This window comes from Gouania willdenowi, chromosome 13 (assembly GCF_900634775.1).
Source record: "Gouania willdenowi chromosome 13, fGouWil2.1, whole genome shotgun sequence".
Taxonomy (NCBI): domain Eukaryota; kingdom Metazoa; phylum Chordata; class Actinopteri; order Blenniiformes; family Gobiesocidae; genus Gouania; species Gouania willdenowi.
Window position 1 is genome coordinate 10511517 of NC_041056.1, and position 26837 is coordinate 10538353.

Here is a 26837-nt window from a genome sequence, read left to right on the forward strand (position 1 = left end):
TTTTTTGGAAGAAAAGTTTTAATCATTGTTTAACAGAACTAAAAGAAAAATGTTTAAATAATTTTTAAGCTCTCGGTGCTAATGAGCTATAACTCCATCAATGAACCACCTGGTTTACAGGGCCGTCAGTCACTTCATTTATTAACAAAACACCGAGAGCTCAAGGTACATTTTCCAGGATTTCCACAGAATTTGGATGATGAATGAAAGTGGCTTGGATTCTATTTGTCAAATTATGTATGCTGCGACCTATTTTTTTTTTTTTTTTAATTTTAATAAAGAAATAAAGAAGAAAACACACGTAACTCCACAAAAAACAGGAGATGGCTTAACTTGCTAAGATCTACAAACACTTAACACAATGTGGCTGCATTTTAAGGCCCTGGCCTATTTGAAAACCATGACGCCTTTTCTGACTGTTTCAATATTTACGCTTAAACTTTGAGCTAAGCTTTAAGACCTCTGGCTGTGGACTCAAAGTCATGCATGTTCTCAACTATTTCTCATAAAAAGACGAACGTGTCCCCCCCCCCCCCCCCCCAAAAGATGTCAACATATTCCTTTAGGTCAGCATTTCCTTAACTTTGGGTAAAAGTAAAAAATGGTGCAGCATAGCCTAAGGTTTGGCAAATTAAATTAAATAAGATAGCATGTTATTTTTTTTCCCTGACAATCAATTTTTTTGTTTGTTTGTTTTTTTCTTGAAATCTAGAATTTGATTCATGAAAAGCAGAATCTGAAAAACAAAAACCGGTTACTTATTTTTGTTCTTTGGCAGTGAAACAAAAACAATATAATCTGCTGTCACAAGGCACGTTGTCAGTAATGATCCTATTAGGCATGGAAACGCTTAACCGACGTAAAAACAGAGACTTCAATATCCTTAAAGGCCGTCCCGAATCAATCACTAAGGAACTTTTTGGAGTTGTTGTTGTGTGTCCCGTTCTGTCCCGTGTGTTTCTTACTCCGGGGAAAGAAGTCAGCGCGGAGCAAGCGGTAGAAATAAACCAGGATCATGGCGTTCATTGCCATCATGCTGGCAAGGAAGTATCCACTGTGGTCGAGCCAGGAATAGTTGTAGATGATGTACCAAGTGAGGTAGAACTGGGTGCTCAGACGAAACGTGACGTACGTGAAGAGGTTGGCGAACTTGATGATGTAGTATATGGGGGTGGACTGAGCTCCCAGCAGCTTCAGCATCAACCTCATGTGCAACGTGACGCTGTTGACCTCCACGAAGAGAGCAATCACGGCACCAGCGACGTATACCTCTGTGTAGAGCGCATACATGAAACACCAGATCACCTTTGGAAAGACAGACAGAAAGAACTTTTAGTCTATATTTCCCCAGTTCCCACATTTAAACACAAAGAAAGCCAAAAATAAAATGGAGACATGACAATGAGCTCCTCGGATTCAGCAAAAGCATCTGTTCGTCTATCTTCTAAATCAGGGGTTCTCAACCTTGGGGTTAGTACCCTATTTGGGGTTGCGAGACACTGGGAGGGGGCCACGAGATTATCTACAAAAACTAGGATTTTTTTTTTTTACAATTTAAGCCATTTTTTGCTTATTTTTACCCTTTTTTTGCAACTACAACAAACTTGTCATATTTTCACCTATTTTTATCACTTTTTTCATCTTGCCATGTTTTTGCTCTTTTTGAGGCTTTTTTGCTACATTTCTCCCATTTCTGCCACTTCACCATCAAATTTCAATGCCATTTCTGCACATTTTTTCCACTTTCAAGACATTTTCGGCACTTATAAACCCTTTCCACCACTGTTCCCACCTAATGTCACATATGTTGACCCATTATTGTCACTTTTAACCTCTCGTCACCATATTTCATGCTTATGTTTTTGTGTTCCTACTTTTTAAATTACATTACCCCCATTTCTGCCACTTTTAAGCCAATATTGTCACTCTAAACCCTTTTTACAACTTTTTCTGTCTGATTTGGGTCACTATAAATTGCAGCTTTTGATGAATTTCTGTGGTTTTTAAAATCCCATTTCACCACCTTTTCTGCCATTTTTGGTCACTTTTAACCCATTTTATTTTTGATTAAAATATGGATCTACATCTTTAAAATGAATATATACTATGGCACAAAAATTATTGAACTTCCTGGATAATAATGGATATTATTCAGCTAAATAAATACATGTAGTCATCACAGATTCATAGAACAATTGACCAGTTCTAGATGAGGGTTATAGACCATTCCTGAGTAAACTCTTAGTTTACTCAGGAATTATTCATCAAACTCGTCATGACTATGCAAATTTAGCAACTTCTGATAATCTACACTGATATAAATGTTTTTCACGCTTTACAAAAAGCTCCAATCACAGGGATAACAGAGAAACAGAGAATTAGTCAAACTGGGAGAAAACTAGTGGGACCCAGAGTATTTACAACATTAATGTTTGCATTACAGAGACAACCTGTTTTTGGACTATGACTCTTTTTAGATGTTGACATACATACAGTATATCGGCCAGACTTTTTTCAAAATTGTTTTTTATTTTTTATTTAGCACTTTAGAGTAGCCATTAAAGGAAAAAAGAAAGAACATAAAAAACATCCATTCGGATGTATGAATATACAACAAAAATATTGCATGTGCATGGGAGAGGTAGAAGCCAATAGGCTTACAAATAGAAAGCTGAGATAATAAAATAAGGATATAATATAATAGTGCCTGATCAAACATCCTTATCCTATTATATCCTTAATAGGATAAGAATTTTTGTTTTACTTGGTTGTGTACTGGTATATTTAAAGTTCTATTGGTGGATTTATAAGTAAGTAAAAGTATATCGGCCTCAAATATCCGCTTCCAAAATCGGCTTTAGATATCGGCCATAGGCTGAATGTTTTTTTTTTTTTAAATCGGTATCTGCATCGACCTTTGGAAATCCCATATCAGTCGACCTTTATCTTTTTTAATCACAAATTTAAGCTGAATTTGACCACATTAAACACCGATGCTAACAAGTATTCAGTTATTACAGTTAGGCTATAATTATGATAATTTCTTTCTTGTCCAGTTAACTAAATAAAAGCGTTTGCTAAATTAAATGCCATTGAAACAAGCTACACATTAATTCAATGGGACAAAAAAAGGCACTAAAATCAGTAACTCTTTTTTATTAGGAGAAATTTGTTAAGTTCATTTTAGACAAATGGGTAAAAACAAAAGCAGTAAAGTTTAAACTCAATCTATTATTATTTCAGAGAAACATTAAGCGTAACATTTGAAGCAGGTATTAACTTGTGTGAGAGAAAATGAGCTTTTAAAGGGATTCATAAAGAATAAAAAAAAGGTTAGGCTTAGGTTTTGTTGTCTTACCAGAGCATGATGGACCAGGAATTCCCACGATCCTCTGGCATTTTTGGTAAGGATGATATCACATGCATCGTGCACAAAGTAGCCTGAAAGACGGAAAGCATGAATAAAACAGTTATTGCCACTGAAGTGAAGGTGAATCTGTTATATCCCAAGTAAGGGAGAAAATGTGATAATGCTACATGTAATTTGGTAGAGTTTGCTAACGTGAGCTAAACCTCAGTAGCTTACATGTTCACCCTGGTTTCCTCCCAGTAAGTCTAAAAATAAAACTAGAAAAAACATCAACATTCATGTCACCATTTAGAATAATGTCTAAACCGAGCATTAAAACAGGAAAAAACAAAAGCTTTGTCTGATTTGTCTTGTCGCTTTATATATATATATATATATATATATATATATATATATATATATATATATATATATATATACTGTATATACATAGTTGCTTTGTGGATTTTTGGAGTCATTTTGTGTATTTTGAGTGTTAAGTCATTTGTAGTATTTATGTTTCTGTAATATTGTATGTTTTTGGAGTCATTTTGATTATATTTGTCATTTTGTGCGTTCTTGGACTCATTTTGTATGTTTATTAGTGCAGGGCCGCCGGGTGCCCTTTTGTGATTTAGCCATTGGGGGTTTAGATTACGATTATGGGGGTCTGTTCTCCCGTCTGGACTTAAGAGCTTTTTTGCGCGCCTGCAGTTACGCACTTCTCTCCTGCTCGTATTCTCCGGTCCAGGCTCCTGACACGCCCACCGTGCGTAAGGAGACAAAAACCGCGTAGTCTGTGAATGAAGGCGGGCTGAAGGAAAGGAGGCGGTGATGTCATTTTTTGGGCTGTCTAGAAATCACGGAACATGGAGTTTTCCCAACGCTTGTAAATGTCATTGAAATCCGTGAAAATTATGAAGTTCACTTTTAATTTATTGATAAATGTCCGAGTCACAGTAAAATCTCTCTCCATCATTATCATCATCATCATCATCGCTGTAAAGCGTGACTGAGTTAGATGTGCTGGAAATACGAGGAAATAATGCGGCCGCAGAGCGTCCTGCTTTAATACAGAGGGATGTTTGCAGTGAAACAGAACTATTGGCTTCCATAATACACAGTTTTAAATATGAATTGTTTAAAGCGACCTGAGCTGAGCCTCATTAATATATGTGTGGGAACAGTTTGTGGTCCATCCTCATCTACATATGACAGCTTCTTTCACTCTGTAGTGGATCAAACTGTGACTTTACGTTGGACATAGTATGAAAATAGTTGAATCACTGTGACCAACATGGACAGAAGTCTGCATCTGTCAGAGTTTTATTTAATCGCGCAGCAGCAGCTGAGTGATCACAGCTGCTGCTGCGCAACGCACGAGTCCGTGTGGCTTCAAATGTAACTAAGTCCATATTTCTAGTGCAATATAATGTTTCACCTTATCGGGGCGCTGCACTCATTCCAGGGTTAGAAGCGCGTAAGAGGAGAATGCGCATAAAGCCAGATTTGAAAGGGAACACCCACATTTCAGGGCTGATCCACCCACAGTGCGACTGACTTAAGTACAGGGGGAAAATAGCACAAAACAGCGTGGCTTTTTGGACTTACGCGCATGGGAGAATAGATCCCATAGTGACTAGGAATGTATGTTTAACATGTTTTGACAAGTAAACTAATAATGGAGCAAGTGAAGAATGTTGTTTAACCTGAAGTCGTGTATAACATTTTTTTTTTTTTTCAATTAAATCTTCGGTTATCTGTGATTGCCTAATTGAACTAGAAATGGCTGAAATCATTCTTATACATCCAATCATACACTCAATGATTTTGTATAAACGTGCAAATGTTGAGGTTAGTATCATTTCACCACTCAAACTTTATGTATTTAGATGGTTCATGTATTTCTTGATTTCTTATCATGGTTGCTTCACATGTGGATACCAGTGGGCATGCACTGTAGCTGTTCCCACTCAACGTTCTTGAAGATCTTGCAATTTTGACATAATTTGCACAGTCTGCACAGTAGGGTCCGTCAGGATCAGCCCTGGTAACAGGCCCCGCCCATTTAGCGTACTGCCTTGATGACTTTCGCAGCCCAGCTACGCCAAGAACATAAGTATCTTTCCCACGAGAAACGTCTTGTTCAGATGATCAGATCATAGGTTAGTACTAGTACTAGTAGCTCAAAAAAGACTAAATTAAAAGTTTAATGGCGTCTCGGCTTTCTTTCACAACATAACTGCTTATGCTATTCACAAAGAGAGCTACGCAAGATTTGCCCATCTGTTATCATTGAGGAGGCGGGGTTTATGACCTGTACCGCAGTCAGTCAGCAGGGGGAGCTCTAAAAAACAAAAAACAAAAAACTTCACTTCTTTGGAGGATGTCCCGTCCATCTTTTTTACAGTCTATGGTGAATAAACTCACAGGAGAAGAGTGAGTGAATCAACATGTGGATCTGTACTGTCTGTTGAGTTGGTTTTGAGTTTTTCTACAACCTGAGGCCTGGTTACAACCTGCTTTCCTTGAACATTGTAAACCAGAATTCTGAACTGCTGCTAAATCTTACTTGTGACTAACTTAGAAAAAACTACCCTGAGAAATAGAATTACTCTCAAATTACTCATCTTTTCTCGGAGCAGTTCAATTAAAGATCCAGGAAGAAGGTAGAAAAAAAAATCTTTCAGAAGTTGTCTATTTATACGATACTGATAGGCTCTGCTTCTACGACTGGGCGATATATCGAGCCGATACAGAAAATTACAACATTGCCTATATCGATATATATATAATAGCTAATTTTGTTTTAAAATGCTTGTGTTACGAGTCGCTGTTTTTGCTCATTCTTAGAACAGCATAAAAAGAGTTTGATAGTCTTCTGAGTGCATTCTAACCCAAACCTGCCCCTAAACATCCACACTAAAGACCTCACTCACATGTGCTGTCCCTTATATGAGAAAAGGCCGTGAAAAAGTGGCACATTTTGTGCAGCTGTTTGTTAATTGTGCCTGTGTTGCATTTTTGCATCATCAAATTTAACTCTGAATTGTCTTTCTGGTACCATTTTATTTGAATTAAAATGATCAATATTGTATTGTATATCGCCATTTTGAAAAAAAATAATGAGATATGAGTATTGGTCAATATCTGCTTCAGTTTTCTATTCTTTATTTGCTGTGACACACTTGTGTGGTCATCAGGTGTGAACATATCCGTTATTGCGATTATTTTTGCTAAATTACCTGCTGCTCCCTACTACCAGTAGGTAGCACAGTGTAGAACTTTTCCTAACAAAGCACAGGGTGCTGTTGTATTTCTCAGTCTTATTTAGCTTCTGATTCACTATCAGTTTAACACACCACCAGGTGTTATGTTTAATAGCATGGCCTCGGTGGAGCTGTGGATTGCAGTTGTCAAGGCTGATCGCCACCATTTTCTGTCTTCATGGTAACAAACGCACAACCAAGCCACACACAGCAGTACTTTAAACCCGACAACCAGGTCTCCAAGGGATTGTCTTCTGTGCCCGAGGGGACAAAGGAGGAAACGCCCATTTGTCATGCTCTGCTCTGCTCTGAGAAACAGGTGAGAGGCGACTGCCTTTGGGCTGTTTCTCCAGTAACTGGTAAAGGAAGCAGTTAGACAACTCGTGGATAAATACAAAGGAAGGGGGATGGACACATTTGTAGTCGAGAGAAAATTCAACAATCATCATCTCAACTACTCGTAGGAGTTGCACAAATATGTGAAACATAAGCTAAAACGATTATTTAAAAAAAAATATCTTAATCTTCTAAAACTTTTTCATTTGAGTCAAATTTAGTCAAAATGTCGCAGGCCACGGTTACATGATGTATTTTTAATTCGGATTTAGTTATTCCAAATTAAATTATTAGGAATTAAACCGGAAAACCGGTTTATTCGCCTTTGTTCAGTTTCGCTTTCAGTCTGGGGGTTGGGAAGGCTCCGATTGGACAGGAGGAGAATGTGACATTCACTTTTATTTTCAGCTCCAACATAGACGACCACACATGAGAACTGTTTTCACTTTTATTCTGATTATAGTTTTGAAGCCGCAGCTGCCTCCACTACACAGGACGTTGAGTGAAAAAATAAATTTATAATGATCCGCGCGTCATTAGTGAAGTTCTGGTGCTTCGTGCCCCAATGACGCCGTTCCGTTTGCCGATGCCCGTGTGTGTAATAAGTCTGTGTGAATGTCCGAATGTTTATGCCTCCATCCATCCACTCTCTTCATTATATCCATGTCTTTTAAGGCTCTTCTTATATAAATAGTCTCAGCTCCAATCTGGATTATGTCATCACCAGCTCGCCATCGCACATGCACGGAATGACCGGAATTAACTTAAAGAGGAATGAAGTGTTTACAAGATAGTGGAATTATTTAATTCGGAATAAACCAGCCACCTAATTTTGATTTAAGTTTAATTCAGAATTAAATTAGCATTAGGCCAGTTTAAAGAGGAAATAACTTTTATTCTGCTTTAAAGAGGAATTAAAGCTCCCATGTAAACGTGGCCAATGAAATAAAGAGTATTAAATAAAGGTTTAAGAAAAAATCGATTGGGCGGTATATCGCAATATTTCACCACGCAATTATTGATGTCCAAATTGATTTTCTAAATCAGGTTTTTTAACAAAAAAACATTTAATTGCGCTAACATATGCATAGCATGTAAACACCCGGTCACTAGGTGTCAGTGAACCACATCAGACCCTAAAAAATTTAAGAACTTAACAGAATCAGAATCTGTTGTAGAAGCAGAACTTTAACCTTTGTGAAAAATTTAATTTGACAGTTTGGTAACATACCACTTGTTTTTGATATTGGTACTTGAACTACAGTTAGTTACCATTTACTTGTTCTCACAAGTTTAATAAAAATGACAAATTGTATTTCTTACCATTTTGTACTTGTAAAGCTGAAATTTGTAAATATTAATCTTGTGATGTCTATCGTATTGTTAAGTATCGGGATATATCATATTGTGACATGCAAATCTTCAATCGTATCGTCAGAATCATGGCAATGCACACCCCTAGTATTAAAACAACTTACTGTCATAATCACCTATGAAATGAAAACCAAACAGACAGAATCATGGCAATGCACACCCCTAGTATTAAAACAACTTACTGTCATAATCACCTATGAAATGAAAACCAAACAGACTTCGAAACATTGTTATGTACATGTTAGAGAATCCAGCCACACTTACATTTCTGTTTGACTATTGCAGTGGTTTATAATTGTCTCCCTGTGTGTGTATTTATATACTGACCTGTGGAGACGCAGACGAGCAGGTAGGACTGAGGCGTTTGGAATGAGTGAAGGTTGCTGAGGGTCTCGGGCCAAACCAGCGCACTGGAGAAGAACACATGTTAATTTAGACATCTGATATACCCACGACCCACGTTGTTTATTAGTTTTTCACTATTTAAGGGGATATGGATTTGTTTTAGCTTTTTGAGCTTGTAGTCTTTGTTGTGTCGTAGTGTCTCCGTTTTGTCTACATCTTTGTGTTTTCGCTTGTTGAACGTAGGCTTGGGCGGTATCCAAATTTTGATACTGTTATACCACCTCCCTATTATACCGCAGTATACTGTATTACCATGACTAATTAAAAAATATGATATAAGGCTCAGGGTGCATTCATACTAGGGATGTCCCAATACAACTTTTTCACTTCCGATACGATGCCGATATTGCAGCCTTGCGTATCGGCCGATACCGATATTGATCCGATACCAGCAGCACGAATCATGGATACTTTTATTACTTATTTTGCAGTGTGGAATGTTAGAAAAGGCTTGATCAAGTGATGTTACTCAAACAGAATAATAGTCAGCAACAGTAGGTATGAGAAAAACTGACCCATTTATTATTAACTAATTGGTAACATAAATGTTAACCTTCAAAATAATATCTACAGTATTCTACAATTGAATAAATATAATATCTGCGATTTCAGATGCAGTACGATAAAATCCGATATTCATTTTCTGGCTAATAACGGACCGATATCAATATCGGATCGGGACACCCCTAGTTCACACCAAACACGACTGTGTGTGTCTGTCTGTCTGTCTACGGAGCCGAGTGACAGTGGAGGACTGATCGCTTCTTTTCCTTCTCACTCCGGCCGTATGTTTACAGTACTCATCATTACCAGCGGCGCTTTTATGGTTTAAATTATCAGCTTATGGAGTTACTAAAGGATGAGTTCACTCAGAATGTAGGCTTGTTCAAGGAGTTAAAGCTGCAGTTCGTAGAATCCTCTCTCCGCTCCGTTTTTAAACCGAAACTGAACCTCCCTTACCAGTATATTTTCTGAACACTCTTGGCGACTTTTTTCTCAATATAGACTAGTGACAAATGTATGGACTTTATCTTATGTTATTGGAGATTTTTCTGGTGTTTTAGAGACTCTGACATGAATACATGTACCACTGTAGATACTGTCCCGATCAGCTGCTGCTGCCATCAGCTCCTCTCCGCCAGAAGCACACACAGAGGGGGCTGCACAGTCACGGGGAAGTGCATTTTAATGGCGGTATTGAAACTGATATTGTTGCTATTCTTGTGACCCCGCGGTGGACGGTATTACCGTATGACCGCCCAGGCCTAGTTGGAGGCATACAGTACCTGAAATTGTAAAGCTTTCTCTGAAACACCTCCCTATGTAAAGAAAACTTTAAAGAAGTACAGTTAATAAGTGACTCTTGGGTCCAAATTTAAGAACAAAGTTCAGTCAAATAAATTTCTAAAATATGCTTCCACAAAATTTGCATTTTCTGTAATTGAAAATTAGAAAAAAAACAATTAAAAATACTTATTTATATATGAAGCAGAATGCTGCTCATATGTGAAATTGGATTTGACATAAGGAGTTAAATAAATGCAGGCTATTTGTGTGGTGATAAGTGGGTGGAAATAATTTGGTATTTGATTTTCTTCAAATCTCAATGGGTCTCACTATTCACTTTTTTTAAAAAACTAAAAAAAAAAAACTAAAAAAAAAAAGATAAGTTATTTAAATGAGTTTTTCCTCCATTTTTAGCTGCACTTTGGGTGTTGTCAATTCAGTCTGTAGGTTTTGTAATCCAATCATTGGACGTCATGTGTGTTGTATTGCTCTGTGCAAAGCAGAGAATGGAGAACTTTTAATGTACCGGTAGTCATCTCATTTTATTGAGTTTTTATGTCACTTAAAAATTGCTGCATTGTTCTAACAAAAGGTAGAACAATTCTAGAAGTTGAGTTTCATACATTTTTGTGGTCTAAAGAGGTTTTTTTTTTTTTTTTTTTTGAGAAAATACACCTACAAGTGGCCTGGGTGTATGCATTTTTTTTAATTTTTTTTTAATACAGAATCTACATATATTGAATTTTATTCTACTTCAAAACCAACACAAAAGACCTTGAATTCACATGTTCAGCCTGAATATGATCACAACAAAACCTGATTGTCATAGTAAAAGGCAGTGTTGATGTACAAAACCAATGTCAACACAGCTGTGTTGCTTTTAAAGACAATCCACATTTACAGTAGTTTTCAGTGAATACACTCACATACAGTAGTTCCTCTGTATTTTACTAACACTGCATATCATTGTGTCGAATCAGGCTAAACATTATTTACATTGTGAAATCAAAACACAACAAGAAGATGGATGGACATGATGAGCACAAATACACATGTAGATAAAAAGGTGAGGCTTTTGACTTTGCTGGGCTTTTATAACGAAGCCCATCTTCAGCTGAAGTCAGCATTTTCTGATTTGTGAGTTTAGAAATCAGCAACAGGAAGTGATGTTTGGCAGTATTGTTTCTAAAACAATTCAGAGCGCTAAAAATGCCTGTGTAGGCGGGGCCTTGGAATGACAGCGTCAGTGTGTCAGTATGTTGTTGTTTTTGACGTTTTGAGTCATGAGCTCATACATGTCTGATACATTTTAGGGTTTTTTTTATTGGAATCATAAATGGTTAAGTCTGTATAACCATCGTGGCTTGCTGTAATGAATATTTTCTGTCTGATGTCAGGTGATGGTGGGTGCTTTAGTAACTTCTATTTATTGAGTGCTACGGCACACGTACTGCTCCACTGCTCAGCAGGTTTTTCCAGTTGACTTTGATCTGGACTTTGTCGCCTCAGCAATCTACAAGCTAAAAAAAGTTGTTTCCTCACATACCCTCCAGTGAATGTAGTGCCAATTACAAAGTTGTGCGTGCTAAAATAAACAGCAACTTTTTTTTGCAACATTTAGCAACAAACCACGTTTAAAACTTTATGTGGGTTTTTTTTAATGTTAATTTTGACCAGATTTAAAGCAAATCACATTTAGGTTTTGATTTAACATTCAGGATTTATATTTAACATTTAGATTTAATATTTATACTTAAATGTAACCTTTGAATTAACATTTAGATTTAATATTTATATTTGAATGTAACATTTTTGATTTAACATTTAGATTTAATATTTAACATTTAGATTTAACATTTAGATTTAAGTGTAACAATTAGATTTAACATTTAGATTCAATAATTAATATTTAGATTCAGATTTAATATTTACCATTCAGATTTATATTTAACATTTAGATTTGACATTGACATGATATTTTACAAGAAAAAAAAATAATCACAAAGTTCACAAATATTGCTGTAAATCTGATCATCAATCCCATACGTGTATTAAACGTGGTTCGTTGCTAAATATGGCAAAAAAAAGTTGCTGGGGTTTTTTTGGCATGCAACTTAACAATCGTCCTACACTAGTGCTCAGCTCCAGTGGCACAAGTAGCAATGGAATCTTTGTGTTGCTCTATTCCCAAATAGAAATGCCATTGTCTCCCCCGTCCTTTCTTCTGGTCTGAACATGCCCTTCTTCTCTATAACTGCCACAGACTGGCACTCACACACTTTATATAGACAATTGACAGCTAGACGTGAAATTGTTATGGAGACTCACCAGGTCACAGCCCAGGTCCCAGTGAGCGTTGAGTGCACCAGGGACAGGGAAAGGTTCTTCCACTTCCACAGTCGAAAAGCGTCCTGCTGCACCACCTGGGGCACCTGGAGCCCCTGTAGGAGCCAGTAGACCAGCCTGAAGACCAGGGAGAACAGCACCACCACCGTGCCTGGATACCCCTTCAGCAGGGTCTCCATCCTAGACTCGGATCCAAGGCCTCCCCCTATAGTTCTGCCTCTGAGCCCCCCCCAAAGAGGCTTCTCACGCCCGTCAGCGTCTTCCAGACCCTGTGGTGAAGGGTCTGACAGAGGGTGAAGCTGAACTCCTCACGCGTGTTTCTCCTGATGTGTGACTGGGGGTGTGCGTCCTGCACTAACTTCAGGTTTCCTGCGTCCGGAGCCCGAAGAGGTGGACTCTGAAATAAGTCTCCCGTCTGTGGGCATTCCAGTGAGGCAGGGTTTGGTCCACGCTGCGCCTCGTTCGCTGTAAGCAGGAGTTTGGAGCGAAGCAGAAGAGCGGGTGTCTGGGTAAGTGGGTGGTTCCCTCACGCCACACAAACAAGGAGGGGCAGGAAACAGAAACACGACCTGCTGCTTACGCAACGAACTGTCTCTCAAACAAACTAGAGGAAATGTGACGGAAAAACTCCAAATAAATGCAATAAAAAGCACCAAAAACGCGTCTGACGCGCCCGTTACGCACCGTTACGCACCGTGTGCTTAAAAAGCTCAAAACTCAGAGCGAACAACATGAAGGCAGGGTTTACAGAAAACGTTTAAAAAGTAATCATATGATTACTAAACAAATATTAACAGCAATTTCACGGGAAACGAATCTTTAAGATAAGATAAACTTAGCTAAGAAGAAAAGAAGGTCCGCACAACTGCGTAATTTGCTCCCAAGTTAAACTTAGCTGTCTGTCAAACTGGCCCGAGAGCCAAATCCGGCCCTTTAGAGCAGGGGGTTCTCAACCTTGGGATCACGACCCCATTTGGCGCCGCGAGACACTGGGAGGGGTTCGCCAAATAACTTCAAGAAAAATACTTGAAAAAAAAAAACCAATTTGACCAATTTTTGCACATTTGTGCCCTTTTTCTGCAACCACACCAAACTTGCCATATTTAAACCTATTTTCATTATTTTTTTTTCTTGCCATATTTGTGATTCTTTTAATGCCTTTTTGCTACATTACTCCCATTTCTGCCACTTCTCCATTAAATTTAAATGTCTTTTCTGCACAAATGGACTTTTAAAGACCACAGAAATTATTTAAAAGTTGCAAATTAGAGTGGACAGAAAAAGTGGTAAAATGGGTTCAAACTTGGACTAATAATAATGACTATGACAAATCATAAATGTGGTTAAATTGGCGAAAATAAGCATGAAATACAGTGAAAGTTGGTTATGAGTTAAATTGTCAACATATGTGAGATTAGGTGGGGAAAGTGGTGAAAATCAGAATCAGAATCAACTTTATTGGCCAAGGGTGTATGAATACACACGACGATTTTATTTTGGTGACCTGTGCTCTCTCAGGTAGTGTAACATTAAATAATAACAATCAGCTAGAATAAAGAAAAATAAATAAAATAAAGAAAAATAAATAAAAAAAGAAGTATAAACATAAATATAAGAGTAGTTAGACTAATATGTGCAAACTAAATAAAAATAACAAGATAATAATAATAGTAATAATAATAATAATAATAATAATAATAATAATAATAATAATAATAATAATAATGAAATAAAATAAAAATACAATAATAATAATAATAAGATAATAGTGCAGTAGTGCATTGATGACTAGTGCAGGTGAACATTTAAATGAAAAAAAATTATGTCCATGAACATTTCGCAGTGACAGGTTGTTCCAGGGTTGTTATGTTTAGTTCCAGGTTATTTCACAGTAACAGAAACAGGTCTGACACTCTATGACTGTTTAGAAAAAAATGGCTTATAAGTGCAGAAATGTGCAAAACAAATCTACCTACAGGTATTAATAGAGTCACCTGAACCTGAAGGCATTGACATTTGATGGATAAGTGGCAAAAATCCATTGAATGAAAGTATGGCACGGAAAAGTGATGAAAATAGGTTAAAATATGGCAAGTTTGGTGTAGTTGCAGAAAAATGTTAAAGAAAGAGATAAAAAAAAAATTAGTAGTTTCTTGAAGGCATAGGACGACCCCCTCCCAGTGTCTCGCGACCCCAAATGCGGTCCTGACTCCTGACCCCAAGGTTTGAGAATCCCAGATCTAAAGAACACATGTTAGCTGTAGTGCAAAGACCCACCACAAGGTTACAGCAAAACTCTGTCCAGAAAATAAACATCTGCTACAAACAGTTTCCATTGTTAACAACAGGTGGCGCTATAGACTGTTCAGAGTGTTAAAGGAGGACCAACTGAGAGAAATGTATTTGTCATCTAAAAAACTACTTAAAAAAAAAATATAGAGAGTAAAGAAATAAGCCTCCTTTGAATTTTATAGGAACTTAAGAATTTTGTGTGACGAGGTTCAGGATCCAAGCTTATGTTGAAAACTTTGAGAGTGAAATGTGAACCACGTCATTATAAAGAGTTCAACTTCTCAGTAACTCAACACCTTGGCTGTAAAGCAAGAAAGCCACCCTAATCATTCACTTTAGTATTGAGTCACGATGTGAACTCTGAGATTTTTGCTCCTGCAGAGGTTTCTTTGCAGTTGTAAGTGTGAGAATGACAATGACAAAGTAACACAGAGAGAAGTTGGCTTTGAAGAACAATATATGTAGCATAAATGTATCAATCAGGCTCTTCTATTGCAGTGGGAAACTGTCATTTTATGGAATTAATCTGGACTGATTTGGGTTTGTTTTCAACTTAACATGATGTTTGGTGTAGAGGGCATTTTAAAGTCCCTTTTTTTGTTTGTTTTAGATCTAACTGCAGATTGGTGCTTGGCATTGAGGTTGCAGTGCCATGTGTCATTGGTTGGAACAGATTCAGATGCAGATTTGAAAAATCATTCTATTTGTGAGGTTGTCAAATAGAAGTTGAGTACTTAAAAGCTGAGCCTTTGCAATTCAGACAGTTCACCATTTGACCTATCCTGTTGAGGAATAATATATAATAACTTAAACAAAAAAAAAAAAAAAAAAAAAAAAATCTATAAACACAAGAAAACATCTTATTCAGAATTATCACTCAATTTATTTATTAAATCAGCCTACTGATCTTTTCAGTGAGGAACAATCTCTTTTATTTTGGAAAACGACATCTAACAAACATTTGTTGATTGAACATATTCTGGTAATACAACCTATTAATCACCCTAAAACTGTGAAATACAACTCACTACAACTTTAATGAGAAGGGTGAGGTTGAAAGGATGTAGATAACTCTGCATGAGAAAGAGCCTGAGTCCTAAATCTTTCTCCACGCAAATTATTGCTCTGTATTCGGTTTTCATGTTTGTCAAAGTTCAAAATGCACTTTCACACAAGCCTGCGGTGGTATCAACAATGTCACCGCGAGGACCGAGGGTAGTCTTACAGAGGCCAATGTGTAATTTGTGGATGGCTCCTGACTGCTGGTCTAGTTATAATCTAGTTTCCAATGTTGTCACACTGTTTTGATTTTTTTTTCATGTACCCCATATTGGGAACCTAGGATCTAATGTACAGTATAATCTTGTGTGGATAAAAAAAGAAATAGAAAGATAATCATAACATTGTTATACATGTTCTTGTGCATCCGCACAGACACGTGTGGCATTGTGCTGTTCATTAGATGTCAGATAATGACACACACGCACATTGTTCCTACACCCACAGCTTCCTGTTATGTGCCCTAGCTGTTTATGGTCATGTGTGCACATGTTCATGCCTGGCCTACAGCGTCAGTTTCACTGTCTGTTCAGTGCATGATTCGTCAGATCTGCTGCTGACAAAAGTCTAAAGTATGTCACTAAGCTGGTCTGAGGAATGCTGTTTACACATCTCGGCTCCTTGAATGTGATATTATATCCCTGAGAAAGCACAAACTATTGTTAGTCAAAGCCCGCTCAGCACCAATCAGCCCCCCCCCCATCCATTCACTCACCCCCAACCCCACCATAGGCCTCATAACAAGGACCCTGTTAAATATAGGAAAAGTCTCAGTTTGATGTTAATGACTGTTTGTGGAGATAATTAACGATTTCCGAATGAAGATGATAGTGCAGGTATGTAATTCAGCTACACACAGAACAGGCTTTGTCACAACACAAAGCATTTATTATTCCCATCAAAGCCCAGGGGACAAGCCCAGTCTGTGCAGACCCTTCCTGCTGATCTCAGATGAGGGGAAGGCGCTTCATAATCACAGGGAGTCTGGAGCAGTGGTTCCCAAACTTTTCACAGTCATCTACCCCTTCAGACATTTAACCTGAATCCATGTACCCCCTACTTAAAAACATAATAATGTCATTTAATATACAATTTAGTCCTACATACAGTGAATCTTACGCATCCTGTTTAGCAATAATATATAATAATAATAACTAGAATATTTGCATTTGAGGATTCAAGTGAGGATACAGGTGCTGGCCCGTGTCGTACTGCATTAGCTTATCATTGGCATTAGCATCATCTTGCATTAGCCTAGCAATAACCAAGCAATAGCATTAATCTTGCATCAACATTGACATTAGCATAGCACTAGCATTAATATTGACCTAGCTTTAACATAGCATTACAATTAGCCTAGCAACATCATTAGCCTAGCAATATCATTAGCCTAACATTAGCATAAACTTAGCATTAACATTAACATAGCATTAGCCTAGCATTAGCATTAACCTAGGATTAGCCTAGCAATAGCATTAGCATTAACCTAGCATTAGCTTAGCAATAACAATAACTGAGCATTAGCATTCACCTAGCATTAGCCTAACAATAGCATTAGCACTACCCTAGCATTAGCATTAACATTAACTGATCTATTTATATTCTAGTTTCCAATATTGTCATTGTTTTTAATTTGCATTCCCGTACCCCCATGACAATTTGCGTACCCCTGGGGTACTCGTACCCCACTTTGGGAACCAAGGGTCTGGAGGAAGAAAAAAACACCACCATCACCAATTATGCACTCATATAGAATTAGACATGGTTTCTTAAGAAACTATTGTTAGTTTTTTGTTGTTTATTTTATAATTAAGAGTATTTGTGAAAGTAAGCATGTTAAGTTCTAAATATTTGTGTATTTATATCAAGGATGTTAAAAAAAATAAATTAATTGCGCTAACATATGCATAGCATGTAAACTCCCGGTCACTAGATATCAGTGAACCACATCAGACCTTGTTAAACTACCTCACTCCTCAATGCATTTTAGCTTAGAAGTTAATTGCACTTTATTTTTTATAAAACATGCTGTGCACTTTTATATATGTATGTGGTTAGTTCTTTAAAAAAAAAAAAAAAACTTGTAGAAGCAAGAGTTAAACTTTTTTGAAAAATGGAATTTGACAGTTTGATAAACATACCACTTGTTTTAGTGGTTCTTGATTTACTGTTAGTTACCATTGACTTGTTCTCACAAGTTTAAAAAACATGAAATAAATTGTATTTCATCATTTTCGACTTGTGAAATTTGGAATCACTGATATCACGATCTATCTCAATGTATATCGTATTGTTTAGAATCGGGATGTATCGTTTCGTGACATGCAAATCGTATCGTCAGATTCATGACAATGCACGCCCCTAATTTATAGACTGAAATCTGACAGTCAAAGGTCAGGTCAATCTTCTACCAGCTAAATCATGTTATAGTGAAAGGTTTCATGTCTCAGAAAGACAAAGCATGTAAAGAGCAGGACATGAATCATCAATGAAATGCTGAAAAGAGCAACAATTCTGACATTTGCCACACGTGCAGTGTCTAGTACTCACAGGCAAATTATGCTTGTGATTTGCAAACATGTGGGAGTTCTGAAAAGCAGTAGTTTAAGTCGGATTAAATTGGTGGAGAATAAAACACTGTGACATGCAAACTCATTCTTAAATTAGCGGGAGTATTTAAAAAAAAAAAAAAATACAGTGATAGATAATGTAAATATAGGTCAGATATTGAAGCCCAGAGTATCATCCACAAATGTGGTGCACAGAATGAGTCTTTTTTAAAATAAAATAAAAATGTTTTCAGTTAGCATTCAATGTGAGTGTTTTACCATGCATGCCATTCTAATTATTTAGCTTAGTTACTTTAATAGGTAAGTACTTTCTTCTACATAATTTGTACAATTATTTTTCTGCTCGTGTTTTCTTTTCTTTTCTTTTCTTTTTAGATAGATATTTTCTGTCTTAATGTATTTAATGTCGAACTCATACGAACATTCACTTTTATTTTGTAAAGAACGTGTTTAACACATAGTGCTGCCTCGCCTTGCTCATCGCCACTCCTCTCTTTTTTCTGTACAACGTGTCATTCGCTTCGGCTTTTTTGTGCCTTTGTGGCTTCCGTAGAGCTGGATCAGGGTTGCTAGGCGACGGAGCCAGAGCTTTGGCAGCGATGGAGAAGTACGAGAAAATTAAAGTGGTTGGAAGAGGAGCTTTTGGGTAAACTTTGACTTTTACGGTAGTTCATTATACTTTAACATGTTTTTTGGGGTTTTTTGTAAATGTGATCATGTCAAGAACCAGCAAAGTGAGAAAAACTCGAGTTAAAAACGCCCTTTCTTGTGAAAATATGACGAGATAACGGGAAAGAGTTAAAGGAGGTAGTTTAAGGAACTTAGTTGTATTTGAAAAGCTTATGATTAAACATTACATGGTACACAACGTTACTAAAAGCTATATAGACGTATATTGCTTTTTGTAAATGTGTTTTATTTAAAAGTAGTGTAAGTTTGTTGAACGATAGGAACCTATCTATCTATCTATCTATCTATCTATCTATCTATCTATCTATCTATCTATCTATCTATCTATCTATCTGTCTATCTTTTTGTTAGATTGACTTTGTTAGCACAGTTTTGTTTATTTTTGTAAAGGGTTTCAATGGAGTGGACAATTTTCAGTAAATTTCCATGGAAATTTAAGATCTGGAATATTGGGAATATTCAAAGATAGAAACCTTTTATGGGAATTATTAACTGGGATTAGAAATAATTAGATTTTTTTTTTTTTTTTTTGGAGTTTTTTCAAATAACTGCATCATATCCAAACAACAGATATTAGCATCCTTGTAAAAAAAAATAATACAATAAAAAGCCCAACATTTCAACAGATTTAATTGTAAGGAGAACTTTACAATTATTACAGTAATGTCGTGTAAGCATCTTGTTTTGTTTTTTTTTTTAGGACTTGTTGAAAGTAATACGATCTTACGTAACAATCAAAAATGTGATTTCAACTCATTATCATTATAAACCAAAATCTCAGCTCTTCAAATACAAACAGTGCAGTGATTGAATTGTTTGATTAACCAAGTATTTCTTTCACAAAAAATATTACTAAACTGCCCAACTCATTGTTTGAAAAGTAAATAAAATGATACAACGCTACTTTAAACACAACCAAAAAAAGTCCTGTTTAAAATCCTTATAGGCTATGGCATTTTCTTCCTATTTTCAAGTATACTTGCATGGAATGTGGTTGTTTGGATCAAGATGATTCCAACTTTATTTACAGTAACCATCATTTAAAAAAAAAAAAAAATCCAATTTATTCCCATAAACAACCTTTAATACCAATGTTTCCAACTTTAAACATTCCCAGAATTTTGCAACCTTTATTTACGTATGATTGGTGTTTTCCTTTTCATTTAAATGATATATTCTGTTTGGGTCACTTTGCTTCTCTTTATGAGAACAAGTAATTTAATCGGCTATTACAGTAACCACTTATTTAGGTTTTAAAATCCTCTTCTTAGAGCAGTAGTAGGTAAGAAATTGATTTGATGGATTAATAAACTAAATCATATTCCTTGTCATGCCTGTATATTACTGTGTTTTCACATTTAATTGAATTATTTTTTTTGTTCAGTATAATTTTTTCATCATGACTTATAAACTAAGACTTAAAGTCTAGCTTTTCTTGTGTGAGCTAAGCTTTTATTTTCTATTACGCTCGCTATTTTCTATAATTTGAATGCAAATTTCACTTATTGGATTTTCTTCAATGAACCGTGTTGTCTCCCTTTTCTTCTCACACCTCGACTGTTAGGATCGTTCACTTGTGCCGCAGGCGCACCGACGGGGCTTTTGTCATCCTGAAGGAGATCCCTGTGGAACAAATGTCACGAGACGAACGCCTTGCAGCTCAGAACGAGTGTCAGGTGTTGAAGCTGCTCAACCACCCAAATATCATCGAGTACTACGAGAACTTTTTGGAGGACAAGGCCCTCATGATAGCCATGGAATATGCACCAGGTAAAACAACAACATTGCTCATTGTGAAACATTCTCTCTGTGAGTTGTAGACCATCATTAGTAATGTGTATTTAACAGACAACTCTAACTTGATTTTACTTTTAGTCTAAATGCTAGATTTTAATTTAGCTTTAGTCTTATGTCAGTCATATTTTGTTGATTTTCAAATTGCAGTTATCTTTTCATGTCATCATCCTCTCCAATAATTTTACTTCTGTCATCGTTCATTCATTCACATTCATATAATGATTTCCTAACATGCAGACTGCATGAGGAAAAAATAAACCCCACACCATCTAATTAACAGAAAGCCTCATCAGCGTGTTCAACACCAACTGGTTCACTAATTAACAAACACATATATATATATTTGCAGGCGCGTGGTGGCTTAGTGGTTAGCACATCCACGTCACAGCAAGCCCTGGGTTCTGGAGTCCTTTCTCTGTGCAGTTTACATGTTCTCCCTGAGCTGCGTGGGTTTCCTCTGGTTACTCCTGATTACTCCCACAATCCAAAAACATGACTGTTAGGTTGATTGGAGTTTCTAAGTTGCCCGTAGTAGTGAATGTGAATGGTTGTTTGTGTCTGTGTTGCCCTGCAATAGACTGGCACCCTGTCCAGGGTGTACCCCCACCTAGTGCCCAGTGTTAGCTGCAGATAGGCACCAGCAGACCAGCGCGACCCTGGAAAACAGGAACAAGCGGGTCTGAAAATGGATGGATAGATGGATATATGTTTGCTATAGGGTGTAAGAAGACATCGATTCGGCAATATATCGCAGTATTTCATTGCACAATTATCGTATCAATCTAAAAAAATTTCTAAGTCGATTGATTAAATCCTGTTTTTTAACAAAAAAATATTTAATTGTGCAAATATATGCATAGCATGTAAATGCGGTCACTAGGTGTCAGTGAACCACATCAGACCTGGTTAAACTTCCTCACTCAATGCATTTTAGCTTAGAAGTTGATAACACTTTATTTTCATAAAACATACAGGGCACTTTTATAGATGTACAGTATGTGGTTACTTTTTAAAATAATTTAAGAACTTAGAATCAGAATGGTTTGTTGAAGCAAAAGTTAAACTTTTTTGATATATACTGTACATTATACGTGCTTTTGATATCGGTACTTGAATTACAGTTAGTTACCATTTACTTGTTCTTACAAGTTTTAAAATAAAATAGATATATAAATATAAATAATATAAAAATAAATTCATACAATTTTGTACTTGTAAATGTGAAATTTATACTACTGATATCGTGCTATATATTGTATTGTTTAGTATCGGGATATATCATATCGTGACATACAAACTGAATTGTGTCGTATCGTCATATTGATGGCAATGCACATCCCTAATTTGCTATATCATCATCAGTCTTTTATTGCTGACTCTTAGTCCAGAATTAAAAAAAAAAGAAAAGAAAAGCATCACTATTTATACTAGTTTATTCTCTATCTTTTGCAGGCGGTACTTTGGCTGACTACATTCAGAAGCGCTGTAACTCCCTGCTGGATGAAGACACCATCCTTCACTTCTTCGTGCAGCTCCTGTTGGCTCTCTATCACGTGCACAACAAACTCATCCTGCACCGTGACCTAAAGACGCAGAACATCCTTCTGGACAAGCACCAGATGATTGTTAAAATTGGAGACTTTGGAATCTCTAAGATCCTTGTCAGCAAAAGCAAAGCCTACACAGTGAGCTGGTTTATCATTGCGTTTTATTTGTTTATAATAGCTGTACACGCATTCATGACATAAGTGCGTTTTTTGGCAGGTCGTTGGAACTCCTTGCTATATTTCTCCTGAGCTGTGTGAAGGAAAGCCATACAACCAGAAAAGTGACATCTGGGCATTGGGCTGTGTGCTATACGAGCTTGCAAGCCTAAAAAGAGCTTTTGAGGCAGCGGTAAATTGATTATTTCTCACACTTCCCACATCTGGAATTCTTTCAATTAAAAGCTTTTATAGATTGTCCTATAGACAGTGATTCTCAAACTTATTAGCCTGCAGCCACCAAGATAAAGGTTTCTGAGACCAGGGACCTCCACTGTAGCTGAAGGTGGTTGAATACAGACATGAACATTGAAGAACAGTCATGTGAAGGTAGGGCCATCTAAAAGTGGGAATAAAGGAGCTTTTTATGGCCTGTCCATAAAGTCAGCAAAATGATGGTCCATTGTTCTATGAATCAGTGATAACCACATTTATTTATCTGATTAATATCCACTGTTATCAAGGAAGTGTATTATTATTTGCTCCACAGTGTATATTCATCTTAAAGATGTAAATCCTTGTTTTAATCAGAAATAAAATGGGTTAAAAGTGATAAATAATGGAGGAAAATTAGAGTTGCCAAAAAACAGACAGAAAAAGTAGTAAAAAGGGTTCAAAGTGTCAATATTGGAACCATTAGTTTAAACTGGCAAATAATGGGCATGACAAATTGCATGAAATATGGCAAAAAGAGGTTAAAAGTGATAATAATGGGTGAACATATTGGGTGGGAAAAGTGGTGTAAATGGTTTATAAGTGATGAACATTTCTTGAAAGTGGGAAAAAAATTGCAGAAAAGGGAGTAAAAATGCATCAAAAGGAGCAAAAATATGGCAAGAAAAAGTGATTAAAATAGGTTTGAATATGGCAGGTTTAGTGTAGTTGCAGAAAAAGGGTAAAAATAAGCAAAAATGGGCTCAAATTGTTAGAAAAAATATTTGTAGTTTCTTGAAGGCATTTTGAAACCCCCTTTAAGTGTCTTGCACCCCAAATGGGGTCCTGACCCCAAGGTTGTGAACCCTTATTATAGAAGATTTGACTGATGTCATTCTGGTGTTTTTGTTAAAGCTCAAGCAGCAAGTGTGATTTTTTGAAAACCCCATATCCATCTGGGTATATATTTTGGGATTTTCTACACATGATTACATACCGGTGGTAGTTTCAGTCTTTTCTTTTTTTTCCCCAGAACCTACCTGCTCTCGTTCTCAAGATCATGAGCGGCACATTTGCTCCACTCTCAGACCGCTACAGCCCAGAACTCAGACAGCTCATCCTCAACATGCTCAACTTGGATCCATCCAAGCGGCCTCAACTCAATGAAATAATGGCTCTGCCCATATGTATCAGGCCTTTGTTAAACCTTTACACTGATGTGGGCAGCGTTAAAATGCGCAGGTTGGTTTGAATCTGAGTTTTTTTTTTGTCAATTTATATTATCTGTCATTAGAATTTACTTTGTTTTGTTTGATAGTTTGTGTTTGTCATCCATTACAAAATCCTCATGAGTGTGTGTCTGACTCTCAGAATCGAGAAGCCATTATCGACCGTGCACCCCGGTCCTCCAGGCAGACCTGGTGTAAGAGTTCCCACCAGCAGGTCCAGAGGTAAAGCTCAAAACACAACTTTATGCGACACTTCATTTGTGCCATTTTAATTATTAAGCAACACTAGGGTGATCATATTTTGATTTCCAAAAAAGAAGACACTTACCGGTACTGAAATTACTCATTGTTTTCTTAAATACACTGTAACAAAGAAAAAAAAAAGACAAAATACAATATAACAAATAAATAGGTTGTTATTGTCAATAAGGTTTTTTTTAAAAAAAAATATTTATCTCTTTTTAACACAATTTTAAAAAACAAATCAGTGGTGACTCAAGTCAATCACCTTTATTATGCATTTATACAATCTGTCTTTGAAATATCTCATATAAACCTTCTTAAAATCTCTCAATTATTGAAACACTATGAGAAACATTGTCTCCTTGACATTTGAACTATAGCAAAAAAAGCAAGCCTTACAAAACAGTAAATAATTATTAAATATACACTTCAATAAATAACCATTTCAATTAAATTCACTGTTATTTAGTCTCTTTTAATGTCTCTCTCTTGAACTTTGGTCCTCTTTCTTTTTTCCTCCTGTGTGGCGATTTCGTCAAAACAAAGCAGCATCTTTAATGATTCCGTCAAGTGTGAGTAAAATTACCGTTATGACACCATGTTGGCTGTAAAGAGTAAGTCCTTAGCTTTCAGAAACTGATGGAATTTCTCAGATAGAGCAAATACTAGTGGACTTACTGTCTTTTATATTAACGTTTTTCCCTCTAGATGCATTCAAGGTCCCTGGGACGAGGACATGTCCCGGTAAAACCGGACTTATGGTCACCCTACATTATAAATTCTTGTCTGTTTCACTGGTGCAGACGGATCTGTTGGTCTGGGATCATCTAAGCTGCATTCCCTGCCACTGTCTTCGGTCTACACTTGGGGAAGTGGAATCTCGATGCCGCTTCGTCTGCCAATGCTCAACACTGAAGTTCTTCAGGTGTCCCTGGGCCGCACGCAGAGGATGGGAGTCACCAAGTCAGGCCGCTTGATTACATGGGAGGTAATGCTGAGATGATACAAGCTCTGAAGCCAGAATTTAACCCTCCAAATATCCTCAAATATTACTAACACATTTAATCCTTGGGGTCAATCTGACCCCAGGGATATTTGTCTCCAGAAAACGATTTTCAGAAAATTATTGACCAAGTTTTTGTGTCAGGCATTTTGTTTATTTGTTGAATACATAAATAACCCCTTGATAATGAAACCTTGGCCTGTTCTCTAGCGCCACCATCAGGCCAAACTTTTAAATTAGAATTCATTTATCTTGATAGTTTTCATCCAACATTAATGATCACAAGAGTTTCAACCCTATAGGTTGTGGTGATGTTATGGCCTTTCCTGCACAGAGTTAGTGTATCTTGAAAATCTTTCATCCAGATCTTTTCTAAATTGGGGTGCACATTCATGACTCTCAAAGAATGAACCATATTGGTTGATGTTGATGACCCCCACTTTTCTCTCATAAACATTTTCATATACTTATTTAATCTCCTTTTTTGTAATATTTTTATTTTATTTTTGGGGATATTGACTATAAAGTCCTATGTCTCATGAGACACATCCTCTTCTATGTCACTTTCACTGTGAAAGAGCTGTTCCAAAACCTTATTGACAGCAAAGTCACACATGGGTCACACAGACAGCTAAAACAGCTTGGGGTCAAATTGACCCCAGAGGAACACAAATCATGCAATATGCATGCAGCATATTGAAAAAAATATCATCATGATAATTTTATGCTTAATCAATTGTGTCTATCAAATTAGGAAAAGTCATGAAATATGAAGCAATAAAATAAAATAAAGTCAGCTATTGTTTTTTGAATGATTAACAATGAAGGAGGTCAAACTGACCCCAAGGATAATAGGAAGGTTAAGGAAAAATCAAAGCATTCACTCACCACAGTCTGTGCCTTTGTTTGGCACACAACCTAACACCCAACAAATAACCAGAGCATCGTTTAAGTCCTAAAAGTGCATTTTAAACTAAAATGAAAACCTTTTCTATCCAAATCATTGATCCACCTTTGTTTTATTGTTAATGCAGACTACAGAAATAACAGCAGTTACTGTAGTAATTGCTTGCAAATGTCACTTTGAAGGCTTTTGGCTCCACTGAGCACTTTGATAAATGATGAAAAGAACAAATCAGTGCCAAAAACACATGCTTAACGTTCAAATCTGAGCTAAATAGGAACAAACAGAAAGTAACAACTCAGCATAGAGTGAATCCTTCATTAAATTCAGTGTTTTCAAAGAGTATGTTTTTTACATAATTAATTTTTCCTACGTCAAATTTGTTGTTGTTGTCCCGATCACAGGCTCCATCAGTGGGATCTACTGAGACCAGTCTTCCTGGTGCTGTGGATCAGATGCAGTCTCAGTTTGTTTCTCGCTTCCTCGAGGGTCAGTCAGGAGTCACTATAAAGTCTGTGTCCTGTGGCGATCTCTTCACCACCTGCATGACAGGTTTGTTTTTGGAGAACCATCAGAGGGAGCACTAGGGGTTGCCCTAGCCCCTGCTTTCATTCTTTCACACACACACAAATGGATACAAAACATGGAGACAAGCATGTGAGTGTGAGACCACTTGAACTTAAGACAAATCCACCAAAACTTGTAATTCAAGAAATTGGAAGTAATATGAAGCGCAACATAATACTCAAAATAACTCCAAAAACTACA

At 36.7% G+C, this 26837-nt stretch overlaps 2 protein-coding genes across 4 annotated transcripts in view; one reads left to right on the plus strand and one right to left on the minus strand.

Moving 5' to 3' along the window:
- On the minus strand, positions 1-13289 carry tlcd1 (TLC domain containing 1). Its single transcript, XM_028464486.1, has 4 exons — positions 12349-13289; positions 8656-8738; positions 3359-3441; positions 1-1305 (listed from the first exon to the last, which is right to left on the minus strand). Exons 1-4 carry the CDS (start codon positions 12543-12545, stop codon positions 901-903), a joined length of 768 nt encoding a protein of 255 aa, XP_028320287.1. The 5' UTR covers positions 12546-13289; the 3' UTR covers positions 1-900.
- Positions 12466-26837, plus strand: part of nek8 (NIMA-related kinase 8) — a 22570-nt gene continuing 8198 nt past the window's right edge. For 2 of the 3 annotated variants that reach the window (XR_003675356.1, XM_028464483.1), the window contains exons 1-9: positions 12466-12875; positions 18841-18933; positions 20542-20747; positions 22227-22459; positions 22539-22670; positions 23724-23932; positions 24062-24141; positions 24966-25150; positions 26474-26621. Coding sequence is in view for 2 of the 3 variants with exons in the window: in XM_028464483.1 (XP_028320284.1) it covers positions 18887-18933; positions 20542-20747; positions 22227-22459; positions 22539-22670; positions 23724-23932; positions 24062-24141; positions 24966-25150; positions 26474-26621 (1240 nt within the window). In the remaining variant the exon portion in view is untranslated. The remainder of the gene's footprint in view (positions 12876-18840; positions 18934-20541; positions 20748-22226; positions 22460-22538; positions 22671-23723; positions 23933-24061; positions 24142-24965; positions 25151-26473; positions 26622-26837) is intronic. The other variant, XM_028464485.1, reaches the window with a different exon arrangement.